Here is a 27,890-nt window from a genome sequence, read left to right as displayed (position 1 = left end):
TAACCTCTCGTAAAATCCTCTGGTTCCCCTACACTGAGTTATTAACTTTCTCGTCTGTTCTACCTTTGTACCTTCTATATATTGTCATTACTGAACACACTTCATTGAATTAGTTACCCTTTCTCATCAAGTTACCCAATTCTATTATACCAATGATAAGATGCACCATTATTGCATGCATTACTAAGAAATAAAAGCATGCTGCCAATTAAACTCTGCCACAACATCAAGAAATATTCCATGTCGGGATCCCTGGGTGGCGCAGTGGTTTAGCGCCTGCCTTTGGCCCAGGGCGCGATCCTGGAGACCCGGGTTCGAATCCCATATCGGGCTCCTGGTGCATGGAGCCTGCTTCTCCCTCTGCCTATGTCTCTGCGCCTCTCTCTCTCTCTCTCTCTCTGTGTGTGACTATCATAAATAATAAAAATTAAAAAAAAAAAAAAGAAATATTCCATGTCAATTAGATTGGAATTAAATTATTTTAATTATGTAAAATAGAAAAACCTCCCCAGAAAAAGGAGAAATATTCCAACTTCAGCTCTTTAAATATGGAGGGGAAATGTATGACTAAAACTAAATACAATATAGTGTCTATGTGACTGACTCACCTACCTGTAAAACTGAGCTTCTCGGAGGCAGAGGCTATACCTGCCTGGCACATAGCGAGCATTAAAAAACATTTTATGAAATGAAAAATTCAACAAATCAATTATGTTTCTGTCCTAATTAGATGGCAAACTATTTTCTCTCTCTCTCTCTCTCTTTTTTTTTTTTTCAAACTAGACATAGAATTTTAATCTGAGTGAGACTCTTGATTCTTGGAATTTTGCATCTGCTTATTTTCCTTTTTCAAAGGATGAGAAATGGGTTTATTTCCTGTACCTGGTTTTGTTAAAAATTAAGTACCAATGAACCCAAAATAGGAGAATGGCAAAGGGAGATAGAAAGCTTAAACCATAACCGCAGAGGTCCAGATATATAAAAACCGGGATACAGTTTCCAATAGATAAAAATTCTTAAGAGTTGGATCCCTTTGCTACTTAAAACACTGTTTTCACTTTTCTGAGGATGTTGATGTTTTTCCTATGGCTTCCAAGTTTAGAGGTGTGGTAATTTCTCTGGGAAAACATGAAGCAATGGTGGCAATTTTCTAACCAGGTCTTAAAACATTCCAATGTGATACTGAAGGCAAATGACTTTGGGAGAAAGTGGGAAGGTCGTTTTATTTTTTTGTTTGGACAAAGGTGCTTATGGGGATGATGGTTCTGAGAAATTTTTAAGGTTAGAGATTTGGGGGTAACAGGTGCAGGAACGATGAAACACAATTTATCAAAGTTGGTCTATTTATTTTTATAATGTAAGGTTGAAATAAAGGAGAACCATGGAAACATGGTCCTAGGAGCAATGAGTAGGCCTGGAAACCAGGTAGAAAGTACAGAAATCTTTCTATAATGAATTATGCATTATACTCAAAGCTAAAGATCAGTGTCAGATCTAGTCAGAAATCTTTATTAGAATAAGATAGCCATAAACTTTAAAATTTAAACTGCAAAGGTCTTTTAAATAAGCAAGCAAGTTAAAAATAAAACTTACTAATTAATTACACAAAACCTAGGTGGGAGGTTTGGTTTCTTTTCACCATACACCCTTTGGAAAATGTGACCCACTATAAATACTGGCCATACAGGGGTAACTCAAACACAAAATCATACACTTATTTTTGTGAGCTTTAAATACCTTATATGTGAAATAGGCTTTAAGACATATTCCTCTCCATAAGCAAATGAGACACAGGATGTTTATTGTGAATACCTAAACCATACATGAATACGCTGTCGCTATATAATTGAAAAATGACTTATGGAGAAACAACCAAAAAACTTTTTAGTTTTAAGATGGGAAAGGGTTTTATTGAAATGCCTTTTTCTTCATCCCAGAGATTCTTGTTCACCCTTATTAGGAAGTTATGTAACTCTGGGCCAGTTGCTTAAACTTTTCCATACCTTATTTTCTTATTCCATAATATGGAGTTAGCAGTACCATTTCCTATGGCTGCTGCAGATTGAGTTAATACACATATTAGTGCAACACATGAAAAGTCTCTGGAACAGTTCTTAGTACAAAGTATGCATTCAATAAATGTTTGCTGCTGGCATTATAAGTATCCACCTCTATCTCAGTCATAGTCAACAATGCCTTCTAAGGAAATAATCATGGACAGCGTCTAGGTACTTGGATCAGTGAACCTAAAGGTCAAAATAGAGTCAGCCTCCATGAGACACAAAGATCCACTTTTTGGGTCAAGATTGCATCTTCAGATGGAAAGGAGGTAAATCATGAAGATTCACTAGGCTTTCTCCAAAGTAAAAATGGGACAACTACTGCCTCTCACATTTGAGAAATCAAAACCCAGAATATATACAGAGAAGAATGGGAGGAGGGGTCAGCATATTGCCCCAAAGAAACTCCTGCTACATTCCAAAAATCAAGAACTTTGAGAACCTCATTTCTATCCCTTACCTGTAAAATGCCAACTTCTTCAGAAACACTAACCTTACTAGACACGATAACAAAAGCAACACTTTAGATCTGTCTCCTCTTTTTCCAAACTCATCAAACACAGCACAGACCAGAATCAGATACACCAGTGCCTCCTACCTATGTAGCAAGAATGAAAGCTCGATTCAGTATGCGTAGAGGGGGCTCGAGGTTCTGCATTTCTAAAAAGCTCGCAGGTGATGCTGACGCTGCTCATCCAGGGACCACACTTTCTGCAGCAAGTGCACCGTTAGCTCAGCTCACCGAACCTTCAAGCCCACCCCCACTGGGTGGGGATTGTCGTTCCCAAAATGCGGGGCCCCGAAGTTGGGAAAAGCTAAGTGAACTTACTTAGCCAAGGCCAACGCGCTCACTAAATAGGCTGGAAGTACAGGCAGCCAGGTCTGTGGAACTCCCAGGCCCGTGCGGACCCTTCCAGCCCACCACAGCCCCCGCCAGGGACGAGGTCTTTAAGCCACAGGTGTCCCCACGAGTCACCCTGAGAGCCCAGTCAGCCGACAGGCAGCTGTGAGGCAGCTGGGCGTCCCGAGGCCCGCACCCCCCGCCGCTCGCCTGGCCCTCGGGGACGCTGCGGAAACCCTCGGTCCGCGCCTGCCAACTGCCGGGACCTCCCGAGTTTAAACCGGCGCGCGCCCCGACGGAGCCGGGTTCCCGAGACTCCCCGCAGGACGCGAGCCCGCAGCCGGCCGCTCCCGCCGGGGCTCTGCGGGCCGGCCCCCAGGACGGAACGCCCGCCCAGCCCGCGGCCGCCGTGCACCCCGAAAGCCGCGCTCCCCCGGGCGCCGGGGCTGGGAGGGACCGCGGGAGGGACCGCGGGAGGGACCGCGGGAGCGGTCGCGGCGCCGGGCGGGCTGCGGGCTGCGGGCTGCGGGCGGCGGGGGCGGGCAGAGCGCGGGGCGGGGACGGGGCGGGGAGGCCGGGGTCCCAGCGGGGGAGGCCGGAAGGGGCCGCCGGGGAGGGGAGGCTTGGGGGCGGCGGTCACAGACCCCGCACGCTGAAAAGGCGCGCTCTCCCGTCCGGCCGCACTCACTCACCTCCCCCGTACACCCCGCCGCTCATGGCTGCTGTCCGCGCGACTCCTACGCTACAGGCTACCGGGCGAAGCGACTGCGACGGCCGCGAGCGCGGGTCCCGAGAAGCACCAGCCCCTAGCCCCGAACTTCCACCGCCACCCCCCTCGGGCAACAAAGCAGCGTCCACACACCGCGGAGCTCAGCCACACTTGCTGTCTGCTCCTACCAGCCAATCACGGGAGGGCCGGGGACGCCTTAGCCAATCAGAAGGAGGCTGCGCTGCATCCCCGCCGCGGCACGGCCAGCTCAGCCAATCGGAGGCAGCCATGGAGGCGGGGAAAGGGGAGAGCGACGGAAGGAGGGAAGGAGTTGGGTTGCGGAACTGGCCCCGGGCGCGGGAGGGAGGGGGGCTGGGCGGAGCTCCCCGAGTGGGCGGGAGGCGCGGCGGCCGGCGCGGCGGGCGGGGGGGGCTCGCGGAGGCAGGCGGGGCGCGCGGGAGCCCGTGAGGCGCCGGCGGCGAACGCAAGCCCCCGGGAAACAGCCTAGAAACGGCGTGTCCGCGCAGCGAGCCGAGTTTCGGACTCTGGAGACTGCAGAACTTTTTTCACACCCCGGAAAAAAGTATTTTCAGCCACCTTTTATGTTAAAAAAAATAGTATGCTCAACTTTGGGGTCGGGGGACAGTAAATCAGATAAACCGGTAGGATCCTGAAATTTTTAAAGTGCTTATTAATGACTAAAAGGTGATGTACTATACACTTTCCCCCAACTAAATTTAAGGACCACTTTATTTATTTATTTTTTTTAATTTTTATTTATTTATGATAGTCACAGAGAGAGAGGCAGAGACACAGGCAGAGGGAGAAGCAGGCTCCATGCACCGAGAGCCCGACGTGGGACTCGATCCCGGGTCTCCAGGATCGCGCCCTAGGCCAAAGGCAGGCGCCAAACCGCTGCGCCACCCAGGGATCCCTAAGGACCACTTTAAAAATGATTTTTTAAAGTATCACCTTTTATCCTCTGACACAGGTGCACAACAGTCCCCAACCAACCGAGTACCTAGTACTAAATACATATCCAGTCTGTCTACTGCTCTTAGTCTCCTTTTCCTTTTTTTTTTCTTTTTTTTTCTTTTTTTTTTTTTTTAAGATTTTACGTGTTTATTCATGAGAGACACAGAGAGAGAGGCAGAGACCTAGGCAGAGGGAGAAGCAGGCTCCACGCAGGGAGCCCGACGCGGGGCTCGATCCCGGGTCTCCAGGGTCACGCCCGGGCTGCAGGCGGCGCTAAGCCGCTGAGCCACCCGGGCTGCCCCAGTCCCCTATTTTATCAGCCCAATTTGGTCACTGTTGTCTCTCCCCTGAATTACTGCAATAACTTACTGCCTTGCCTCTTGGCCACATTGCAAGCAGCTCAACCTATAAAAAACACCCAAATGTGGTCATGTTACTTCAACTTAAACCCTGAAGATGGGTTGTATTATTCCTGTAGTTGAAAGCAGTTCTATAGTTGGTTTCTCTAGAGTCTAGACTATAGGGCTGCTCCTAACCTTAGGAACCACAGAATAAAGCCCTGTAAGTCAGTGCCAGCAGCGTGGTAGAAAGTGATAGCAGGGTGAGGAACAAGGCTAGTGAGAAAATCTTCCCATTCCCTTGATAATATAATCTCAATATATGTGGCCATTTAGGAAATCCCCATTAACCCAATGAGACAATGCAGAGGTCAGGAAACCATAGCCTGTGGACATATCCAATCTGCTTTCTGTTTTTGTGTGGCCTATGAGCTAAGAATGGTTATTTCACTTTTTTTTTTTTTTAGATTTTATTTATTTATTCATGAGACAGAGAGAGAGAGAGAGAGGCAGAGACATAGGCAGAGAAGCAGGGAAAGGGAGAAGCAGGCTCCATACAAGGAGCCCAACGTGGGACTAAATCCTGGAACTCCAGGATCATGCCCTGGGCTGAAGGCAGGCACTAAATTGCTGAGCCACCCAGGGGTCCCCGGTTATTTCACTTTTAAATGTTTTTTTGGAGGGGCATGTGGGTGGCACAGTGAGTTAAGTATCTGACTCTTGGTTTCTGCTCAGGTCCTGATCTCAGGGTGGTGAGATGGAGCCCTGCTTGGAGCTCTCCTCTAAGCACAGGGTCTGCTCGAGTTTCTCTCTCCCTCTCCCTCTGCCCCTCCTGCTTGTGCTCTCTCTGTCTCTCTCTCAAATAAATAAATAAATCATTATAAAATAAATGCATGGGTTTTTTTTTTTTTTTAAGATTTATTTATGGGATGCCTGGGTGGCTCAGTGGTTGCGCATCTGCCTTCAGCTCAGGGCATGATCCTGGAGCCCCAGGATCAAGTCCCACATTGGGCTCCCTGCATGGATGGAGCCTGCTTCTCCCTCTGCCTGTGTCTCTCCCTCCCTCTGTGTTTCTAATGAGTAAATAAATAAAACCTTTTTTAAAAAAATTATTTATTTGAAAGAGAGCTGGCCCACGCAATTGGGGGTGAGATGGGGGAGAGGCAGAGGGAGATAATTTTAAGTAGACTCCCAGCTGAGCAGAGAGCCCCACTGTAGGCTCCATCTGAGGCCCTATAGATCAGGACTTGAGCTGAAACCAAGAGTCAGTCTCTCAAGTGACTAAGCCACCCAGGACCTCCATTTTTTCTTAAGATTTATTTATTCATTTTAGAAAGAGAAAGTGCAAGCAGTAGGAGGGGCAGAGGGAGAGGGCAAGGGAGAGAGAAAGAATTTCAAGCAGACTCCCCAGCCCCTGTGGGGCTGATCCTAGGATCCTGAGATCATTACCTGAGCCGAAATCAAGAGTCTGATCCTTTTTGTTTTTAAAGATTTTATTTATTTATTCATGAGAGACATAGAGATGGAGGCAGAAACACAGGCAGAAGGAGAAGCAGGCTCCCTGTGGGGAGCCGGATACAGGACTCCATCCCCAGAATCATGCCCTGAGCCACCAACTGCTGAGCCACCCAGAGTCACAAGAGTCTGATCCTTAACTGACTGAGCCATCCAGTCATCCCCATTTTTAAATAGTTTTTAAAAATATTTTTTAAAGGGCGCCTGGGTGCCTCAGTGGTTGAACATCTGCCTTTGGCTCAGGTCATGATCCGGGGGTCCTGGGATCGAGTCCCACATCGGGCTTCCCGTAGGGAGCTTGCTTCTCCCTCTGCCTATGTCTCTGTCTCTCTCTTTCTGTCTTTCATGAATAAATAAATAAAATATTTTTTAAAAATAAATAAAATAAAAATATTTTTAAATAATATTTTGTGACATGAAAATTATATGAAATTTGCATTTCAATGACTGTAAACTAAGCTTTACTAGAACATAGCCAGGCTTATTCGTTTATGGCTGCTTTTTGCTCTGCAAGGCCAAGTTGAGTAGTTATGACGGAGAATGTGTGGCACACTAAGCTGGAGAACGTGTTTATTATCAGACCCCTTGTAGAAAGAGTTCTCAACCCCTAAAATAATTTGTTTACCCCATCTAGCACACTGCACTAAGTACTCTGTTTCCCCATGATTATAGCTTAACTGTTTTCCCCATGATTATAGCTCTCACTATATAGATACATAATCACATCCCAAAAAACACTTCCATTTCCACTCTGTGGTTTTATACTGTGTTTGACTAATAAAACTGATGGCTATAAAATATATGCTACTTTGGTAATAATTAAATATTGAAATAAAACTATTTGTGTTCATAATACATAGTAATTCATTTAAATCTGTTTACAATTTAAATGCATAGTAATTCATATCTACCAATTTAAGTAGATTATATACATTGATATCTCATCAATACTATCTCTAACCTTTCCCAAACATGTTAGGTTGTGTTGAAAAAGTAAAATATTTGTCCTACTAGTTCAGAGTTCATCAGAAAACAGTTCAGTGGAATTAATGAGGACCACACTGGTAGCCTTCAGGGAGGCCTGGGATGCCGGGAATGTCTCCACCCATAAAGAACACACTGGAGTTCAGCGGAATCTTCAGTGTGACAACACAAAGACAGCTTGAGAAAATACTGGAAAGTCATGCTTAGCTATTTTTGTTTAATATAAGGGTTTTGCTTCATTTGATAATTTGAAAAAATATTAGAAAACATCATTCATAATTTCAGGTCAGCTTGTTCTCTTGATGTACCACTGGACATGTTACTTTATATGTTAATAAACCATTATAATGAACTTCAAATGAACTGAACTTCAGTCATCTGCTGTGTCAGGACTAATGACATGTTAATGCAGATGAAAGTGCACACCTAAGTCTTTCATAAATTTTAATGGAGCAAAATTGTAATAGGGCACTAAGTCTGTTGACCTTAACATATTGAATTACCAGAGAAAGGGATTATTAAGAAAGGAAACCTATTCAGCATCCCAAGAACTGTCAGGTAACTGCACATCCTCGATAATAATGACATGGTTTCCTTTGTGGCAAGACATACACTGTGGCAGCTTGTTGTCTTCCATTCCTCGTAATTAGGAAAATTGGTAGAAAATACATTAAAAGAAAAATACTGACCCATCAGAATCTATTTTGTAAAATATTAAATACGTGAGGGTTTGGCATTTTTTGGGGGGTGGTGGTGCCTAATATTAGGTTAATATTTCTCCTTCATAGCCTAACATGTTTCCCCTAAAGTCTTGACTCAGCCTTCATCAACATTACTGATAGCTAGTCGGGTTAAAAAAAAAAAAAAAATGACAAAAACAACAGCAATTCAAGGTTATTGTCTCTATATCAGTTCTCAAGGGCATAACATCCCACGCAATCAGTGCTTTGCAATTTTCCCGCCTAGGCCAGCATTCTCCTTCTATCAACCCCAAAATAAAAGATACTGAAGTAACATGTATGTAAACTTATTGAGCCCTTAGTAGATGCTTAGTCGTTGCCTCTGAATCCAGATCAATAAAAATAAGTGCCCTTTCAGAAATCTTTTGTAAGCGGCAAGAATTTCTTCTATGTACCCGGTGCAACACTTGGTTTTGCCTCACTGGGTCGCTGGTCTTCCATTCTTTAATGCTGCTTCAGCCCACATAAGATGCTGTACCTCACTCCTTTTTCACCAGCTCTGTCAGATTTCAGATTATGGAATCACAGCAATTGTTATAAAATATTACCCAGCTTCTCCACTGTCTCAGCCTATATCAGTCTCAGAGTTGAAAAAAAAAATTGCAACTTACTAATGCAAGTTAGGAAACAAATTCAAGAGATTATCTTCTGTTAAAAAGAATGACACAATTCATGTACCTTTAAAATCACTTCATTTCATGCAGTAAAACATGTGACATTAGCAATTACCTAAAACTAATTTCAATGTAAACCGTACCACATTCTGTTTAGTGAAATTCCAAAAATATAAGCACTCCCAGGATAAAGGATAAATATCTGGAGTCTAGAGTTTTTTACCAATAGAAATATGATCGGTCAGATTTACATGTCTGTTTGCCATTAGTATAGTAAGAGCTCTGCTAACCATTTCAAATAGTATGACCTAGCTAGACAAAGAAACAAAAGAAAAATATGTGTTTATAGCTGGTACTTTATAACACACTGATAGATTTGTCATATATTGACAATGTGATCCTAAAAAGACAAACAAAGAGAGAAAAGAAGATGAAATACTAGATGTAGATCTTATAAGTCTTTGTTGTTTTTTTCATGATCACTTTTTAAATTTTTTTTTTTAAGATTTTATTTATTTATTCATGAGACACAGAGATACAGGCAGGGGGAGAAGCAGGCTCCATGCAGAGAGCCCGATGTGGGACTCGATCCTGAGTCTCCAGAATCACACCCTGGGCTGAAGGCGGTGCTAAACTGCTGAGCCACCCAGGCTGCACCTTCATGATCACTTTTAAAAAATCTCTTTGCTCATTTGATACAGCTCTTTTCAGAAATCACAACATAAACACTTTCCACATTGAATCAACTGGTGCTGGAAAGTAGCAACATGCCCCCTGGGGTCATTTCAGGGTCAATCCTGGGCTTCCCACTGATCTAGGTCAGTGCTAATCGTGTTTGGGGCTCTTACACACCCCATATAGCAACACTGAACCAAGTCCAAGGTTCTTGTTCTGTACTGCTTGTTAGAACCCTTGAACTATTTTTGGAATGTGAAAAAGGTCATCTGCTATATGATAATAATGACTACAAAGTACTGACCTCCTAATAAGTACTATCATAAGAAATGTGCTTTATATGTAGTATTTTCTAGCTAATCCATACAACATTTCTGTGAAGGTTTTTTCATTAGAGGCCCAGAGATTTCAGCAAGTTCCTCAACATCACACAGCTATTAAAAGAGTCAGGATTTGAAACTAGGGCTTTCTGACCCTACCAAACATGCTGTTCCTATTTCCTAAGGTATCTTTTCCTTTCCACTTCCCCTACACTTCTTGTAAACTTTATCTTTTTAAAAAAAATTTATTTGTTTGTTTATTTGAGAGAGAGAGAGAGAGCACAAGGGGAGGGGCAGGGGGAGAGGAAAAGAGGGAGAGAGAATCTCAAGCAGACTCTGCACTGAGCGGGGAGCCCAATTTGGGGCTTGATTTCACGAACCATGAGATCATGACCTGAGCTGAAACCAAGAATAAGGTGCTTGACCAACTGAGCTACCCAGGTGTCCCACTTCTTGTTAACTTTAAAAACAAAAACAATGTTAATTTTTATTATACATATAGATATACACATATGTTTACTTAAATCAAAAGGTACAAAAAGACATACAGGAATGTCTCTCTTCTACCTGTGTCCCTAGCTACCCCATTTTCTTCTTCAGAGATGTTCTATGCTTCTATGAGTAAATATGTAGATATATCACTCCCCTCCCTTGCCAACTCACACTGTGGTAAGTGAGTTTTAAAAAGCATTCTCTTTGGAAACTAATTTTAAGATGTTTACTTTTGAGGGGCACCTGGGTGGCTCAGTGGTGGAGCGTCTGCCTTTGGCTCAGGAAATGATCCCCAGTCAGGGGATCAAATCCTGCACTGGGCTCCCTGCATGGAGCCTGCTTCTCTCTCTGCCTGTGTCTCTGCCTCTCTCTGTGTGTCTCTCATGAATAAAAATAAATAAATTTTTTTTGAAAGTGTTTACTTTTGAGCATTTTTATTTAATATATCTTAGTAGCTAGTCTATACACACAGCTAGAAGCTGATATAAAACAAAAGGGTGAAAAAAGCAGGGCACCTGGGTGGCTCAGTTGGTTAAGCATCTGCCTTCAGATCAGGTCATGATCTCAGTGTTCTGGGATAGAGCCCTGCATCAGGCTCCCTGCTCACAGGGGAAGCTGCTTCTCCTCTCTCTACTTCCTCCTTTGTTTGCTCTCAAATAAATAAATAAATAAATAAATAAATAAATAAATGATTTTAAAAAAATTTTTTAAAGAGTGAAAAAAGCAAGTCTTCCTCCCTCCAATCCTTGAAATTCCTTGGTTTCTCCACCCAAATTGACCTACTTTCACTAATTTCTTTTTTAACCTTCCAGAGAGTTTTTTCAAAAGAAAAAAAGCACGTATGGGTATCCCTTCCTCTATCTTCTTTGTTTATTTACACAAGTAGTAGGCATACTAAACACTGTTTTGCACCTGATTTTTTTCACTCAACCATTATATCTTGAAGATCATTCATATCAGTATGTATAATTCTCTTACTCATTCCAACATCAGAGAGAATTCCATTATAGTATATACCATCATTTATTTGACGAATTCTCTACACGCAGACATTAAGTTGTTTCTAGTCTTTTGCTGATATAAAGAATACTGCAATGACTATTCTTTTCTGTATGTATATGTGAGAGAGTTTTTACGCAGGATGAATTCCCAGAGGTGGAATTGCTGGGTCACAGGGTAGATGCATTTATTCCAATGGTCATTACCAAATTACTCAGAGGTTGTACAATTTACATTCATCCATTAACATGTTTGGGAGTATACTTTTTCCAGCACAGAACTTCTGTCAAGATGGAGTTTTTTTATACAAGGTTTCATTCAATCATTAGCTGTTTAGGCAGAGCCTCTGATTGTACTAACTGTGCCATTAATGGAGGCTCTAGACTCTGGATAACAAAAGCACGCTGAATCTTTGATCACCTAATTTATTGAACACCTGCTCTAGACCAGCACTGAGAATACAAGTAGAAATGAGCTGTGGTTCCACTCAAGGACTATAACGGTTCCCACATTATATGAAAATGGCTGCTAACACATTCCAGTTGCTACTTTGGAGAATGGATCCCAAATGTTCACTTAGGCTTAGGCTTCCACCAAAGCTTGCAAAGCTGTGGGTGGTGGTTGTGCAATCCTTCCATTTGAAGTCTTTCATCTCCACTCTGGCATATGAATAAGACAGTTGCAAAGAAAAGAGAAAGCATTTGGCACACCTAATAAGTGGTACTCACATTTTAATTGCAGAATGCACTCTGGCTCTAGCCAAGGAACAGCTTCTAGGGTTTGTTTTGTTGGTAGGTGTGAGAAGGTGTTTCTTTTGTTCTGTTTCTTTTGCGGATAGGGGCAGATCCAAGTTTTTTGAAAAACAGTGTAAGAAGCACAGGAATTAATTGTTCATTACAAAACCATTGGTCTTTGCAGACAAGTCAAATAACTGCCATCTTCCAGCTCTACCTAAACTGACTATAAGAAAACCTGCATTTTAAACTTACCATTATATTTGTTGATTTCTGATAAGAAATGTCAAAAGTGCCCACATCCATGTGGAAAAACCCAAATATTGAAGAATTTGAGCACCAGACTAGGTCATAACTAGCCTATTGTACGTAGTCAGTATGATGAAGTGTGATTCTGGAGTCCAGTCTCTCTTTTCCCTCCCTTTACCTCTTAGAGCTCATATGGAATCACATTATGCTACTCTAAGATTACTCACCTCATTAACTGTCAGACTTTAATAAACTCACACAGGGATTAAAAAGGTTCTGATTTTACTCCTTGTACCATCACTGGTGCATCAAATATGGGAATACATTTTTAGGGGTCTAGATTCTGGAAGACAAAAGCAAGCAGAATAATTCACAAGCTAAACCTTTGATCATTTCATATTGTTCTGTCAGCTTTTAGAAGTGACATTCCCACTATGCCAACTGGGCTATAGTAAGAAAGACGGAGATAGCAATGCTCTGGGGGAACTTTTTGGTATCTATCCCCTGGGATATCTGAACAAAGAGATTCTGAACAATTTTGCATGGTATCTCTGGTTCCAGAGTAACACTTGACAGTAACCTTTGTGAATGCTATTGCTAGTTTTTCTAAGAAGCCTTGTTAAAAACTTTATCTAAAATTGCTTTCCTTCATATCATTATCACTGAGATCATAATCACACCTGTTGGGGCATCTGGGTGGCCTAGTTGGCCAAGTGTCTGCCTTCAGCTTGAGTCATGATCCCAGGGTCCTGGGATAGAGCCCCCCATCAGGCTCCCTGCTCAGTGGGGGAGTCTGCTTCTCCCTCTTCCTCTGCTGCTCTCCTTGTTCGGACTCACTTGCTCACGCAATCTCTCTCTCTCTGTCAAGTAAATAAAATCTTAAAAAAAAAAAAATCACAGTTGTTAACTAACATTTACTGAACCGCGGTTATTGCAAACTGCTGACCCTGATGATACACCAGAGATAAGGCAAAGAAAATCAGGAAAAAAATATATACTTTGATAAACATATAGTTCAGATAAAAATTGAAAGAGAACAACACAGAGAAATGAAAACAGTTACACATGACTAGTAGAGTCATGTATACATTTTTTAATATTTCATTTTGCATAATAAATTTCTTTTAGTCATTATTTTTTAAAGAAATCATTTAAAGTTTTACACTAGGAAAATCATTTTACAGTCCTAAATCAGGATATTGATCTCCAGGTTAACATTTTGATACATATTATTTCAGGGCTTTTTCCTTTGCTTGAACTATCTCTTTATTTACATAAGGATAGAAATATATATATAATTACAATATTTTAATATGTAAACACATATAGTTATATATAATTTTATTTATATACTTGATGTATAAAATATTTAGTAATAGAACATTGTATAAATACACATTCTGTTCTGAGTTTTTGTTTAATATAATTCAAATAGGTCCATAGTATTATACATAGATTACCTAATTTTTACAACAGTTATTGTTTAAAACATGGATCAGCAAACTATAATCTGTGGATTTGGCCACATGTTTTTGAAAGTAAAGTTTTACTGGAACATTCTATGCTCTTTTGTTTCCTGATTGTCTATGGTGGGCTTTGTGCTACAACTACAGAACTGAGTAGTTGCAAAAGGCACTTCATGGCCCATACGCCTGAAATATTATACAGTACTTATGAAAAAGAAGGCCTTAAATTTCACTGTTGGGATATTTCCCAATTTCAGCAATTGTCTTTTGATCAACATTTCAATCATGCCTAATTTTCTGCAGTTATAAATATTCATATAGATTAAATGATAGTTTTATCTTGAGTTATAAATATCTTGGACGTCTATGTCTTTGCATCTTTGTGAATATTTATTGACATATAGAAGTTTAAAATATTTTATAACATTGATATGAGTATATCGCTTTTTATTTATGATTTTTGCCTTTAGAATCATGCACAGAAAGGTAGGTAGTTCACTTTCATTAGGATATCCAACCCAGAGCTACTAGGGGCTGAGGATTCTGTTTGGTTTTCTGTTTGTTTTTTTTCAGACCATCTAACCCTCAGCTGCATTCTCCAATACTTGGATGGGTCTGTTTATCCTCTTTCCATTTACAGCAGGAAAACCTGCTCAAAACCAACCCAGGCAGGGGGATAGCTGCCACCCACAGCCCAGCTGCCCTGTCTGGATGGTGTTTCAGCTGCTGGCTACTGTTGATCTTTCCAGGCTCTGGCTGAACTCCTTTATATCCCTGCTAACTCCGAATTCTTCCCTGCACACTGAAGCACCGGACTGGAGGCCTACCTGGCTCAGCTGTCTTACTGGGTTTCCCCATGACTTGGCCTGTGCCCCTGGCTAGCCAGGCACAGCTGAATTCTCAGGGTGCCATCCTCTAGGACTCCATAATTGCTCAATTTGCCTTTCAAATTGGTCTCACACCCTTACCTGCAGCTTTTTAACTCTTGGTTTGCCTTGTTCATTGTGTAGTCACTAACTTGGAAAGGCTAAGAGAACCATCACCAAATTAAATTCCTCTTCAAATAGTTCTCAGTGTGTGGAGTTTGTATACATGTGTATTTGTTACTCAGAGAAAAAAAATCCATTGTGTAAGAAAAATCCAATTAGCCCTCTGGAGTAATGCCTCACATGTACTTTCAAATGCCTGAATTAAATCAGAGCAAGCCTCAAATACCGTCCAAGAAAAGATCTGGGAACACCAGGGAGAGAGAGATGAGAAGGATGCATCTATATTAATAAAATTAACTCTTACAAGTATCTATTTTTCTTTAAGTAATCTCTACACCCAGTGTGGGGCTGAAACTCACGACCCCAAGACCCAGACTCACAAGGTCTACTGACTGAGCCAGCCAGACACCCCTACAATTAGCTACTTTTTAATGAAAATAAACGGATTCAGAAGACCTAGAGGTTTGGACACCTGGGTGGCTCAGCAGTTGAGCGTGACCCTGGGATCCTGGGATCGAGTCCCACATATCGGGCTCCCTGCATGGAGCCTGCTTCTCCCTCTGCCAGTATCTCTGCCTCTCTCTCGGTGTCTCTTATGAATAAATAAATAAAATCCTAAAAAAAAAAAAAAAAAAGAAAGAAAGAAAAAGAAAAGACCGAGATGTTGATACTACAGTATAATGATTTATAGAATAAAGTGGAATTTTCCACAAATTTTAAAAAAATACTCTTACTTGAAATTTATGAGAATTTACTGTCACAAGTTTTCTTGGTCTGCTAAGAACCCATTTCCTCAGAAACTATACAGAATTACCTTACAAAATGTAAATGCATGGAATAACTTTCTTTTTCTGTTTTGTTTTGAATAGCTATTTCTAAAATGCAGTATTTATTTTCTTGTAACTTCTCTTTTATCATTTACGACTCTCTTTCATTTAACCTTTCCAGAAGGAATTTCCATTTCTCTTTGCAGAGAAGTTTGTTAGTCAACAAGCATAACTTCAAAACACCCTGGAATTTGTGTAGAAGCGTAGAGCCATTGCATGTTTTCCTGAGAGAATTTAGCTGTTACTTCTATTGGATTTTTTTAAAGATTTATTTATTTATTAGAGAGAGAGAAAGAGAGAGCACATGCACACAAGTGGGAGGGAGAAGGAGAAAATCTCAACCGGACTCCCTGATGAGCGCAGAGCCCGACCTGGGGCTTGATCTCAGGACGCTGCTGAGACCATGACCTGAGCCGAAACCAAGAGTCAGATGCTCAAGTGACTGAGCCATCCAGGTGCCCCAATTTCTATTGATTTTAAAGATAAGGAATAGCAAATGACAATCCCTCACTATCTTCCAACCTAACTCCAGTCCTCCTTTTCTTGCCTTTTCCTACATCATGAAATTAAAGTCTGGGTTCTCCTCAGTCATGTCCTTAGATGTTATATTAATTTTCCATTGCTGCTGTAACAAAGTATCACAAAATTAACAGCTTAACACAGCACAAATTTTTTCTTACACTTCTGAAAGTTATAAGTCCAAAGTCAGGTCTTATGGGGAACAAATCAAGGTGCCTGTAGGGCTGTGTTTGTTCTGGAGGCTAAAGTGGAGAATCCATTCCCGGTCCTTTCCAGTTTCTAGAAGCCTCATGCATTCCTCGGTTCATGGTCCCACACCACTGTGCTCAGTTTCTGTCAACACATTTCCTTTTCTAACTCTGACCCTCCTGCCTATTTTAGAAGGATTCTTGTGCCCGCCCAAGTAAACCAGGATAATCGACCAATCTCACCCTTTATCACATCTGCAAAGTCCATCTTGCCATGGAAGGTAATATATTCACAGACTTCAGGGATTAGGTTATGGACATCGTTGCGGGGACCATTATTCTGTCTACTACAGATGGAGTTCTAATCTTATCATCCACTTGATCTGCTTTATAATTTTGTTGAGATTAGCACACTAACAGAAAAACACCATAAATGTTTTCTGCCTTTAAAACTAAAGTATAGGGGCACCCAGGTGGCTCAGTTGGTTAACTGTCTAGCTCATGATTTCAGCTCAGGTCGAGATTTCATGGGTCATGTGTTGGGCTTGGCACTCAACATGGAGTCTGCTTGACATTCCCTCACTCTGCCCCTGCCTCTCTCTCTCTCTCTCTTTAAAATAAATAAATAAATCTTAAAAAAATAAAACAGAACTAAAGTATAAAGACAACAGCTATGCCCATGAGAAGAGACAAAAGCAGAGATTAGGGTAAACATCTTCCATAATGATCTAGTTCTGTAATTATATAACCACACATCCTCTCTCTGCTAGTTCCCCATTTTCATACCTTGGCTCTGTCCATTCTCATATCTCCCATGCTTCACCTTTAACTAGGATCTCCTTTGGGCAGTAGGAACTCCCTATTCTAGGGTCAATAAGTTCCCCTACCTTCTTGAACAGTTTCTTAAATACAGTTCATGTCTCACTCTGATTAAGAGTTGGTTTTCTCTGGTGCCTGGGTGGCACAGTCAGTTGAGCATCTAACTCCTGGTTTCAGCTCAGGTCGTGATCTCAGGGTCATGAGATTGAGCCTATGTCAGGCTCCACACTCATCAGTGGAGTCTGCTTGAGCTCCTCTCTCCTTTTCCCTCTACCCCTCCCCACCAGGCGCATATGCCCACTCTCTCTCTAAAGTAAATAAATAAGTCTTTTTAAAAAATTTACCAAGGAATAAAAATTTTTTTCATCTGTTCCCTGGTGTGTTAGTCCTAACAGTGTTCTGTCTCTGTAGATGTCCATGGGTCCTGACCTCTCTCATTTATTTATTTATTTAAAGATTTTCTTTATTTATTTATGAGAGACACAGAGAGAGGCAGAGACATAGGCAGAGGGAGAAGCAAGCCCCCCTGGAGGAGCTGGATGAGGGACTTGATCTCAGGATCCCAGGGATCACACCCTGAGCCAAAGGCAGATGCTCAACCACCCAGGGGTCCCTATTTATTTGTTTAAGTTAATTTTTTTTTAGTCATCTCTACACCCATTGTGGGGCTTGAACTCACAACCTCGAGATCAAGAGTTGCATGCTCTTCCAACTGAGTCAGCCTAGTGCCTCTCACTTTTTAAAAGTTTATTATTATTATTATTATTATTATTATTATTATTTTTAGTAATTGACCTTTCTTCTTTAAAACTGCAATCCAACAACAACAACCAAAAAAACTGCAATCCAAAGTTGGGGCTTTATCTGTGACCAACTTTCCTGGTACTGAAAACCTCTTTCGTATTGTCTCAAACCTCTGGATATTACCTGTGCCTAGATCTCAGCAGCTGCATTCACCCTGAAGCTGATCATTCCTTGGGACCCTGAACTTTATAGATTCACATACTTCTTGACTACTGGGTTCTGCCATTGAGTGGACATTCCTCCAGTACCATTAAGTGGACCTTTATCCTGGGCACCTGTTCACTGAAGTGGACTGGTCCAGCTTCCGTTCAGTCTAGCTCACCAAGCTGCAATGAACTTTTCTGTGACCAGCTATGAAATGAGATACAGTAACATCCCACCCCCTAGCTTTCTACCACTCTCTCACTCCTTTCAAACTAGATTTTCCATGTCCCTCCTTTGTTCTCTGTCCCCTTGATATCTGCCTCACCCTATAGATGCTCTACTTCTCTCCTGTACCACTCTCTCAATGGCTCCAGGGCATTCCAACCATTGTAGATTCTTTCCTGTCTTGCCATATTCTCTTTGCCAATATTCCAAACCTGGTTAGTCCGTGGGGTAATCACTAAGACCATTATAAAACTTCAGTTCGGGGGATCCCTGGGTGGCTCAGCGGTTTGGTGCCTGCCTTTGGCCCAGGGCACAATCCTGGAGTCCCGGGATTGAGTCCAGCGTCGGGCTCCCTGTGTGGAGCCTGTCTCTGCCTCTCTCTCTCTCTCTCTCCATGTCTATCATGAATAAATAAATAAATCTCAAAAAAATAAGAATAAAAAAATAAAACTTTCAGTTCTCCCTTCAGATACCTGGTAGGATCTCATCTCTCCATTCCTCTACTTTGACCAATGAAATGTACTGCAACCTGCCAACAGCTATTCCTAGCCTCTACTTTTCTTTTCTTGTAGTACAGATCCCTGGTATCTTTGGCTATATTTCTCACTCACAAGCAAAAAGCTCTCAAACCTAGGTATTATGGTCTTAGCCTACTAGAGTTTTGCATTCATGTGTCCCAGTTGGAAACGCTCTTTAAACTTGACATGTCCTTGGGCAGCCCTGGTGGCTCAATGGTTTAGTGCCGCCTTTAGCCCAGGGTATGATCCTAGAGACCCAGGATCGAGTCCCATGTCGGGACTCCCTGCATGGAGCCTGCTTCTTCCTCTGCCTGTGTCCCTGCCTCTTTCTCTCTCTGTGTCTGTCATAAATAAATAAAATCTTTTTTAAAATAAATAAATAAATAATAAACTTGACATGTCCAAAAGTGAAATTATTCTGCTCTTCCAAAATTCAAACTCTGAGTTATTCTGGGCTAAGCCCAGTGACTCTCCCTGGTCCCCTCAGATCTGGTTAGTCGCTACATCCTGTCAGTATCACCTTGCAGTACCTCTCCAAACTATACCCTCCATATGACAAACATGGCTACTAGCTCTTTTATTACCTGGTTTTTAGATTCATGCAATCACTGCCTCAGTTTCCCTTAAGTGATCAGACTCCAGAAGCCCAGATGCAAAATGATGTAGAAAAATACATATTAAAGTAAGGTTGAGGTTGCTACTTCTTGTCCAGGTACATACAGCAGTTCAGGACTCTCAGCTGAATGCCTGCTAGAAACGTGTTATTCACAAGTTGGGTCTCAGCATTTCTTATCCCCAACGATATCCTTGACACACTTGGAAATAGTACATCTTATGCTCAGTGAACATTGTCGCAAAGTTCTTTTGTAGTCCTCATGGCTCCACTGAAAATGTCAAACATGCTATTGTGAAAGGTTTCCAGAACTCAGGCAATATCACTTTTCTTACAGCGTTCTCCCAGCCTTGTCCCAGACGCTTTGATCTTCTTGTTCCCCTGCCATCTTTTTGTATCAGGGCCTAAAAATAGGCACCATCTTATAAGCCTCAAATATAAATATATAAACCTGGAAGAATCAGCCTCAACAACAATAATCGACCCAGCCTCCTACCCGTCTTCATTTTTAGCTCATTTTCTTCAGAAGATGCTTCCAGTTCTTTTCCTGAGGGGCAGCATGGATCACATTACCCCTCTCTAAAACTTTTAGTTGCTCACACTAACTACAAGATCCAACCCAAACTCATTTGCATGGTGTCTTAGACCATTTGGGCTGCTATCACCAAATACCATAAACTGTTGTTATAAATGGCAGCAATTCATTTCTTGTAGTTCTGGAGGCTGGAGGTTTAAGATCAAGGTACCAATAGGGTTGGTTTCTTCTGAAGCCTCTCTCACTAGTTTGTAGATGGCCATCTTCCACCTCTGTCCTCACATGGTCTTTCCTCTGTGTGCATGTGTCTCTATGTCCAAATTTCCTCTCCTTGTAAACATGAATCATATTGGATTAGGACCCGCCTTAAAGACTTCATTTTAACTTAATTACCTCTTTGATGAACATGCACCAATACACTGGTTTTTTGTTTTAATATTTTATTTATCTATTTGAGAGAGAGAGAGCACGAGCAGAGGGGAGGCGCAGAGGCAGAACCAGACTCCCCACTAAGCAGGGAGCCTGAGCTGAAGGCAGATGCTTAACCGACTGAGCCACCCAGGTGCCCCTTCAATATGCTGGGTTTTATTTTTTATTTTAAAAGTATTTTATTTATTTATTAGAGACACACTGAGAGAGAGGGAGAGAGAGTGAGACAGAGGGAGAAGCAGGCTCTCTGCAGGGAGCCCAATGTGGGACTCGATCCTGGACCAGGGATCATGGCCTGAGCTGAAGGCAGATGCTCAACCACTTAGCCACCCAGGTGTCTCAATACACTGGTTTTTAAAAGGTAGATTTGACTTAAACAGGTAGAGATAGAGGATGCTGTAAGCATGCCTTATTGTGAGCAAAGCTCAGGGGCAAGGAAACTTCAGGGAACGCCGAGTGGCCAGTTTGACTGGCTAGAGAACCAGGTGTGGCAAATGAGGATGGATAGGCTGTCCTATGGATTAAACTGGGTCCCCCCCGCCCCAAATTTCTATGTTAAAGTCCTAATCCTTGGTACCTCAGAATGTAACTATATTTGGAAATAAACTCTTTAAAGAGGTAATTAGCAGACAGCCCCTCTGCTATCCTACCTGCCACTCTCTTGAAGTGTATTCAGTAAACTTCTATGACCAATGAAAATAAGTAACTAAATAAAAAAAAGAGGCAATCAAGTTAAAATGAGGTTTTTAAAGGTGGGCCCCAATCCTAATCCTCGCTATCTTTCATGAAGTCTTTGCAAACACTGAATTAGTAAATACTGAACAATTGCTACTAAGGAAAATACAGGGTTAAGTTCCTGTGAACCTCTGTTCGCAACATTTTCATCAATTGATTAATATGTATTCTTCTTTTATGTGTGATTCTGTTTAAAGCTGTTTTATTTAATATATATCATTGATTAACATTGTAGCACATGTATTTGTTTCTGTCAGGCACATCACAGCCTTCTCTGCTTAGGAACATTAGACCACACCTCAGCCCTATGCTGGAGGGCCATTTTTAATGACAAAATCGCCAAGAAAAGTCACAAAAATGTGAAAACATGGCCCAAAACAGACTTAAAGATTACTTGTTTTCAATATTGGTTGAAGCAAGACAGCAAAGTATCACCGTATTTAAACTCAGTGGGGAACATGCCTGTCAGGTGACTCAAATTTTTCATTGCACTGACATGTTCACAAATGACTGCAGAAGTGCCCTTTTGTACTTTGATTTGGGGATTGCAAACAAATTCTAGCAAGTAGATGAGTTCACAAATATGGGAATCTAAATAATGAGGATCACCTGTGCTATTAATTTCATTTTATCGATAAAGAAACTAAGACTCAAAGCAGTTAAAAATCTTACACAAATTTACAGTTTGTGAGATTGGCACAGCCAGGATTCAAACTCCATTTTTTAGAGGAGAGAAATGTTTTTCACCTATACTGAGTCAGGATAGGATAAAGCGAGTCAGAGAGGGATCTCTGGGTGGCGCAGCGGTTTGGCGCCTGCCTTTGGCCCAGGGCGCGATCCTGGAGACCCGGGATCGAATCCCACGTCGGGCTCCCGGTGCATGGAGCCTGCTTCTCCCTCTGCCTGTGTCTCTGCCTCTCTCTCTCTCTCTCTCTGTGACTATCATAAATAAATAAATAAAATCTTAAAAAAAAAAAAAGAGTCAGAGAAATAAGTCAAGCACCTTAACACAGAGGCTGCAAATAGCTAACAAGCTTTACAAAAACTTGCCAATTACAGGAAGCACGTTTCGTGGGAATGGCAAAGAATATCAGGATGGGCAGTTTCACATTATTTTTTTTTAATATTTTAGCTCAAAGGTTGAGCATTTTTTTAAAAAGATTTTATTTATTGGGATCCCTGGGTGGCGCAGCAGTTTGGCGCCTGCCTTTGACCCAAGGCACGATCCTAGAGACCCGGGATCGAGTCCCACGTCGGGCTCCCAGTGCATGGAGCCTGCTTCTCCCTCTGCCTGTGTCTCTGCCTCTCTCTCTCTGTGTGACTATCATAAATAAATAAATAAATAAATAAATAAATAAATAAATAAATAAATAAATTTTTTAAAAAAAGATTTTATTTATTCATAGAGACAGAAAGAGAAAGAGAGGCAGAGACAGAGGCAGAGGGAGAAGCAGGCATCATACAGAAAGCCTGGTGGGGGACTCGACCCAGGGTTTCCAGGATCACGCCCTGGGCTGCAGGCGTCGTTAAACCGCTGCGCCACCAGGGCTGCCCCAGTTTCACACTTTAAACAAAGAGGATAATTTTTTTTTAATTTATTTTTTATTGGTGTTCAATTTACTAACATACAGAATAACCCCCAGTGCCCGTCACCCATTCACTCCCACCCCCCGCCCTCCTCCCCTTCCACCACCCCTAGTTCGTTTCCCAGAGTTAGCAGTCTTTACGTTCTGTCTCCCTTTCTGATATTTCCCACACATTTCTTCTCCCTTCCCTTATATTCCCTTTCACTATTATTTATATTCCCCAAATGAATGAGAACATATAATGTTTGTCCTTCTCCGACTGACTTACTTCACTCAGCATAATACCCTCCAGTTCCATCCACGTTGAAGCAAATGGTGGGTATTTGTCATTTCTAATGGCTGAGGAATATTCCATTGTATACATAGACCACATCTTCTTTATCCATTCATCTTTCGTTGGACACCGAGGCTCCTTCCACAGTTTGGCTATCGTGGCCATTGCTGCTAGAAACATCGGGGTGCAGGTGTCCCGGCGTTTCATTGCATTTGTATCTTTGGGGTAAATCCCCAACAGTGCAATTGCTGGGTCGTAGGGCAGGTCTATTTTTAACTGTTTGAGGAACCTCCACACAGTTTTCCAGAGTGGCTGCACCAGTTCACATTCCCACCAACAGTGTAAGAGGGTTCCCTTTTCTCCGCATCCTCTCCAACATTGTTGTTTCCTGCCTTGTTAATGTTCCCCATTCTCACTGGTGTGAGGTGGTATCTCATTGTGGTTTTGATTTGTATTTCCCTGATGGCAAGTGATGCAGAGCATTATCTTGGGGGAGGAGCAAGATGGCGGAAGAGTAGGGTGTCCAAATCACCTGTCTCCACCAAACTACAAAGAGGATAATTGTTAGAAGTACAGCACTGATATATCGATCTGATGGCCCTAGAGCCCACCTGACCAAAATCCATAGCCTCTGTTTCTTCAGAGTTTATGTTGTCATCTTCTCAATATAATTCTATTTAAAAAAATAAAAGAACATTCAGACCCAGGCATATGGGGTATACAAAAGCGTAACTGGAGCCATACTATAATAGTGCAATTCAAGGAATTAGTTGTCAAGCCTATAAAGGAGGTTTCATGCACCAAGAGCATAGTATAACTATATCACAGTAAGCCATTTTTAAAAAAATTTTATTTATTCATTCATGAGAGATACACACACAATGAGAGAGAGAGAAAGAGAGAGGCAGAGACACAGGCAGAGGGAGAAGCAGGCTCCATGGAGGGAGCCCGACGTGGGACTCCATCCCGGGACTCCAGGATCATACCCTGGGCTGAAGGCAAGTGCTAAACCGCTGAGCCACTCAGGGATCCCCACAGTAAGCCATCTTTTAAAAAGCATTTATTCATCAAAAAAAAATTTATTGAGCTGCTACCATGTACTGAGTTAGGTTAGGTACTCAACATCAGTAGTTGATATGAAATTGCTTCTGCCTTGACCATATTCACAGCATTGTACCTGAGACTTGTATAGAATAATAGTGTGTGCCCATGTGTGTGAACTCCTTGGCAGTTCCCATCCACTCCTCTCTCCCACCCATACCTAATGCATCTGTAGTTGTGCACAGCTGTTCAGAGCCTCCCAGGAGAACTCAAACCATTTCCCTTAGGACTGAGATAGATACAACAAATGGGCTGATCCGGGAATGTCAGAAGTCAAATTACAAAGCAATTTCAAGATATCTGAGAGGCAAAAAGGAGTCAGGAATGATGAGTGAGGGCAATAAGAGATTCTGGGAGTCTCAGGGAAATGGTGGCTTGGGCCAATTTAGGAGGACTCTTTCTCGAACTTGTCTTCACTGATCCACCACGTATTCCTCATTTTCTTCCTTTTTTTTAAGATTTATTTATTTATTTATTTATTTACTTATTTATTTATTTATGATAGGCATAGAGAGAGAGAGAGAGAGAGGCAGAGACACAGGAGGAGGGATAAGCAGGCTCCATGCCAGGAGCCTGACGTGAGACTCGATCCCGGGACTCCAGGATCGTGCCCTGGACCAAAGGCAGGTGCTAAACCGCTAAGCCACCCAGGGATCCCCTCTTCTTCCTTCCTACGGGATCTCATCCAATTTCTGGTTTCAAATTCAGTCAAGGTACCAACAGGAAACAGACGGCACACTCCAACTAAGGTAATGGAAGCAGGGTCCACTAAATGATGTCCTTAGTGTTTATAAAAGTATGAGGATATCAGTACTCTGAAGCCAGTGAGAGGAGGAGCTGTCTCCAACCATGGCCCTGCAGGGGTGAAGGGAGGAAAGTTACTGCATCTGGAGAGAGAGCTGTGTGGTGACCTGCTTGACAGGGGCTATGAATTTTCCCAGAGAGACTCAGGCAATGGAGGGGAAAGTGCCGGGAGGGAGCTGGGGGAGTAACCTATGATGTCTTACTCTCCTCCATTCTGATCTGAACCCAGCCAGAAACCAGAAGGTTGAAGTCCGTCCATCCACTTAATTGATACTGGTTACTCTGTACGGAGGCAGAGAGAAGGGTGGAGAGGAAAGGAGAGAGAATCTGGAAGGCCTACAAAGATATTCAGCACACAGTTATACAGTTAAGACCCCCAGGCTTGTATAGCTCCAACGCTAAGCTTTCTAGTTGAATCACAATGGCCTACTTGAACATTCTCCACCCAAATTTTCACTTGATTTTCCCCTGCCACAGCCTGGTCCCCTCCTAACCCATTCCTTTCCCATTTCCCTCCAGTTTTACCACCGTTCACTTGGTCGCTTAGGCCCAAACCTAGCTTTTATCCCTACATCATTTATTTCTCTTCCATCCAAACCATGAGCAAGTTATGTCAGCTCCAGTTTTAAGGAGTGTCCAGAATATGTCCATACCCACATCATCTCTTGTTTGTGCGACTGCCATAGACTACTAACTGGTTTCCCCACCTCCATTCTTACTCCCACTAGGGTCTATTCTACTTTTGGCCCCACTAGGTCTCCTGTACCCTGTCTACATTTTCCTTCCAGAAACTATCTCCACTCAAATGCCTGTTACATGTTTATTCCTTTGTCTGTTTCTTATTTTCTCCATTAAAGTGTAGGCTTCATGAAGGCAGGGATCTTCTTGTCTGCTGAGTCATCCCCTCAGTTGAATAAAATGAAATATTTCTTGAATGAAAAAATGGATAATGCTTCTGTGAAAGATGCTGCTAAGAGAATGAGAAGACATATGGCAGATTGGGAGAAAATGTTTGCAAAAGACACTCATTAAAAAAAAAAAAACTATTATCCAAACTATACATAGAACCTTTAAATTTCAACAATAAGAGAAACAACTTGATTTTTAAAATGGGCAAAAGTCCTGAACAATTGTATCACCAAAGAAGACATACAGATATTTTCCCCATTCTCCATCATGGCACAGGATCAGGAGGAAAAAAAAAGAGAACCCTATATGGGAAATTTACATCCACAAACTGCCACAATGCCTGTGTTGAGAAAGGAGAGACAAATTGACCCTGGCTGCCAAGGTGGTGGAGCAGCTTACAGGTCAGGCTCCTGTGCCCTCTAAAGCTAGATATGCCATCAGATCCCTTGGCATCAGAAGAAATGAAAAGGCTGCACAGTGGCCAACACAGAAGAAATTCTAGAGATAGTTCTAAAGGCATGAGTGTATGAGTAAAATAACTTCTCAGATGCTGGAAACTTTGGTTTTGAGATCCAAGAATACATTCATCTGGGAATCAAATATGACCCCAGTTTTGGTATCCACAGCCTGGACCCCTACATGGTGCTGAGTAGGCCAAGTTTCAGCACTGCAGACCACAAACACAGGACAATCGGCATTGGGACCACACAGAATTAACAAAGAGGAGGCTCTGTGCTGATTCTAGTAGAAGTATGATGGGATCATCCTTCCTGGAAAATGAATGCCTATTACTATCCAAAAGGCCCATAACATTTTTCCAAAAAGAAGAAAAAGAGGAAGAAGAAGAAGAAGAAGAAGAAGAAGAAGAAGAAGAAGAAGAAGAAGAAGAAGAAGAAGAAGAAGAAAAGAAGGAATACAGATGGCAGATAAGCACATGAAAAGATGTTGAACATTATATGTCATTAGGGAATTGCAAAATAAAACAAAATATCATGGGGCGCCTCAGTTCGTTCAATGTCTAACTCTTGGTTTCAGCTCAGATCATGATCTCAGGATGGTGAGATCAAGCCCTGTGTCAGGCTCTGCACTCAGCAGTGTCTGTTTGAGATTGTCTCTCCCTCTGGCCCTCTCCACCCACTCTATCTCTCTAAATAAACAACAACAAAAACCACGAGATATCACTACATACCCATCAGAACGGCCAAACTCCAAAACACTGCCAACACCAAACGTTGACAGGGATGTGTGAAGCAATAGGACCTCTCATTGTTGCTGGTTAGAATGCAAACCGGCACAGCCACTTTGAGAGACAATTTAGTTGTTTCTAATAAAACTGAATAAACTCTTACCATATGATCCAGTCATTGTGATCCTTCAAATTTACCCAGATGAGGGATGCCTGGGTGGCTCAGTGGCTGAGCATCTGCCTTCGGCTCATGTTGTGATCCTGGGGTCCTGGGATCGAGTCCCACATCGGGCTCCCTGCAGAGAACCTACTTCTCCAACTCCTTCTGCTTCCTTATCTCTTTTTCTGTGTCTCTCATGAATAAATAAAATCTTAAAAAAAAATTTACCCAAATGAGTTTAAACTTAAGCCCACGCACAACTTGCACACAGATGTTTATAGCAGTTTTAGTCATAATTGCCAAAACCTGGAAGCAGCCAAAATGTCCTTCAGTAGGTAAATGCATACATAAGTCAACTCTGGTACTTTAGACAATGGAATTTATTCAGTACTCAAAACAACTGAGCCATCAAGCTGTGAAAAAAATGTGGCAGAACCTTAAATGCATATGACTAAGTGAAAGAAACCAATTTGAAAAGACAACATACTGTTGAGTCCAGCTATATGACATTCTGGAAATGGCTAAGCTATGGAGATAGTTGAAAGGATCAGTGGTTGCCGGGGTGGGGGGCTGGGGGGTGAGATGAACAGGTTTCACACAGAAGGTTTTTAGGGCAGTGAGACTATTTGGTATCATACTATAATGGTGGGCACGTGCCAATATACATTGTCAACACTCAGAGAAGTACACCACCAAGAGTGAACCCTAATGTAAACTATGGACTTTGGGTCATAATGTAAGTTCAACGACAGCAACAATTTATGCTTCTAGTTTGCGATGTTGACGGTGGAGGAGACTATGCATGTGTGGGAGA

General features: G+C 42.1%; 1 protein-coding gene and 1 pseudogene across 5 annotated transcripts in view; one reads left to right on the top strand and one right to left on the bottom strand.

The window, feature by feature from the left end:
- ACTL6A (actin like 6A) overlaps positions 1-3,787 on the bottom strand; it is a 28,405-nt gene extending 24,618 nt beyond the window's left edge. Inside the window, exons 1-2 of one of the 5 annotated variants that reach the window (XM_038583419.1) lie at positions 2,890-3,141; positions 2,659-2,771 (exon numbers count right to left, since the gene is read on the bottom strand). In XM_038583419.1, coding sequence (XP_038439347.1) covers positions 2,659-2,755 — 97 coding nt within the window. In that variant the 5' untranslated portion in view covers positions 2,756-2,771; positions 2,890-3,141. Of the gene's footprint in view, positions 1-2,520; positions 2,772-2,889; positions 3,147-3,593 lie in introns of those variants that run through there. The other 4 variants (XM_038583423.1, XM_038583422.1, XM_038583420.1 and 1 more) reach the window with 4 other exon arrangements.
- LOC100687918 lies at positions 3,617-26,511 on the top strand (annotated as a pseudogene).
- Positions 26,512-27,890: the final 1,379 nt, after the last annotated feature.

The sequence above is a fragment of the Canis lupus genome, chromosome 34 (genome assembly GCF_011100685.1).
Source record: "Canis lupus familiaris isolate Mischka breed German Shepherd chromosome 34, alternate assembly UU_Cfam_GSD_1.0, whole genome shotgun sequence".
In the NCBI taxonomy this organism is placed as follows: Eukaryota; Metazoa; Chordata; class Mammalia; order Carnivora; family Canidae; genus Canis; species Canis lupus.
The sequence above is the reverse complement of the archived record's forward strand: the minus strand, read 5'-3'. Positions and strand labels throughout refer to the sequence as shown.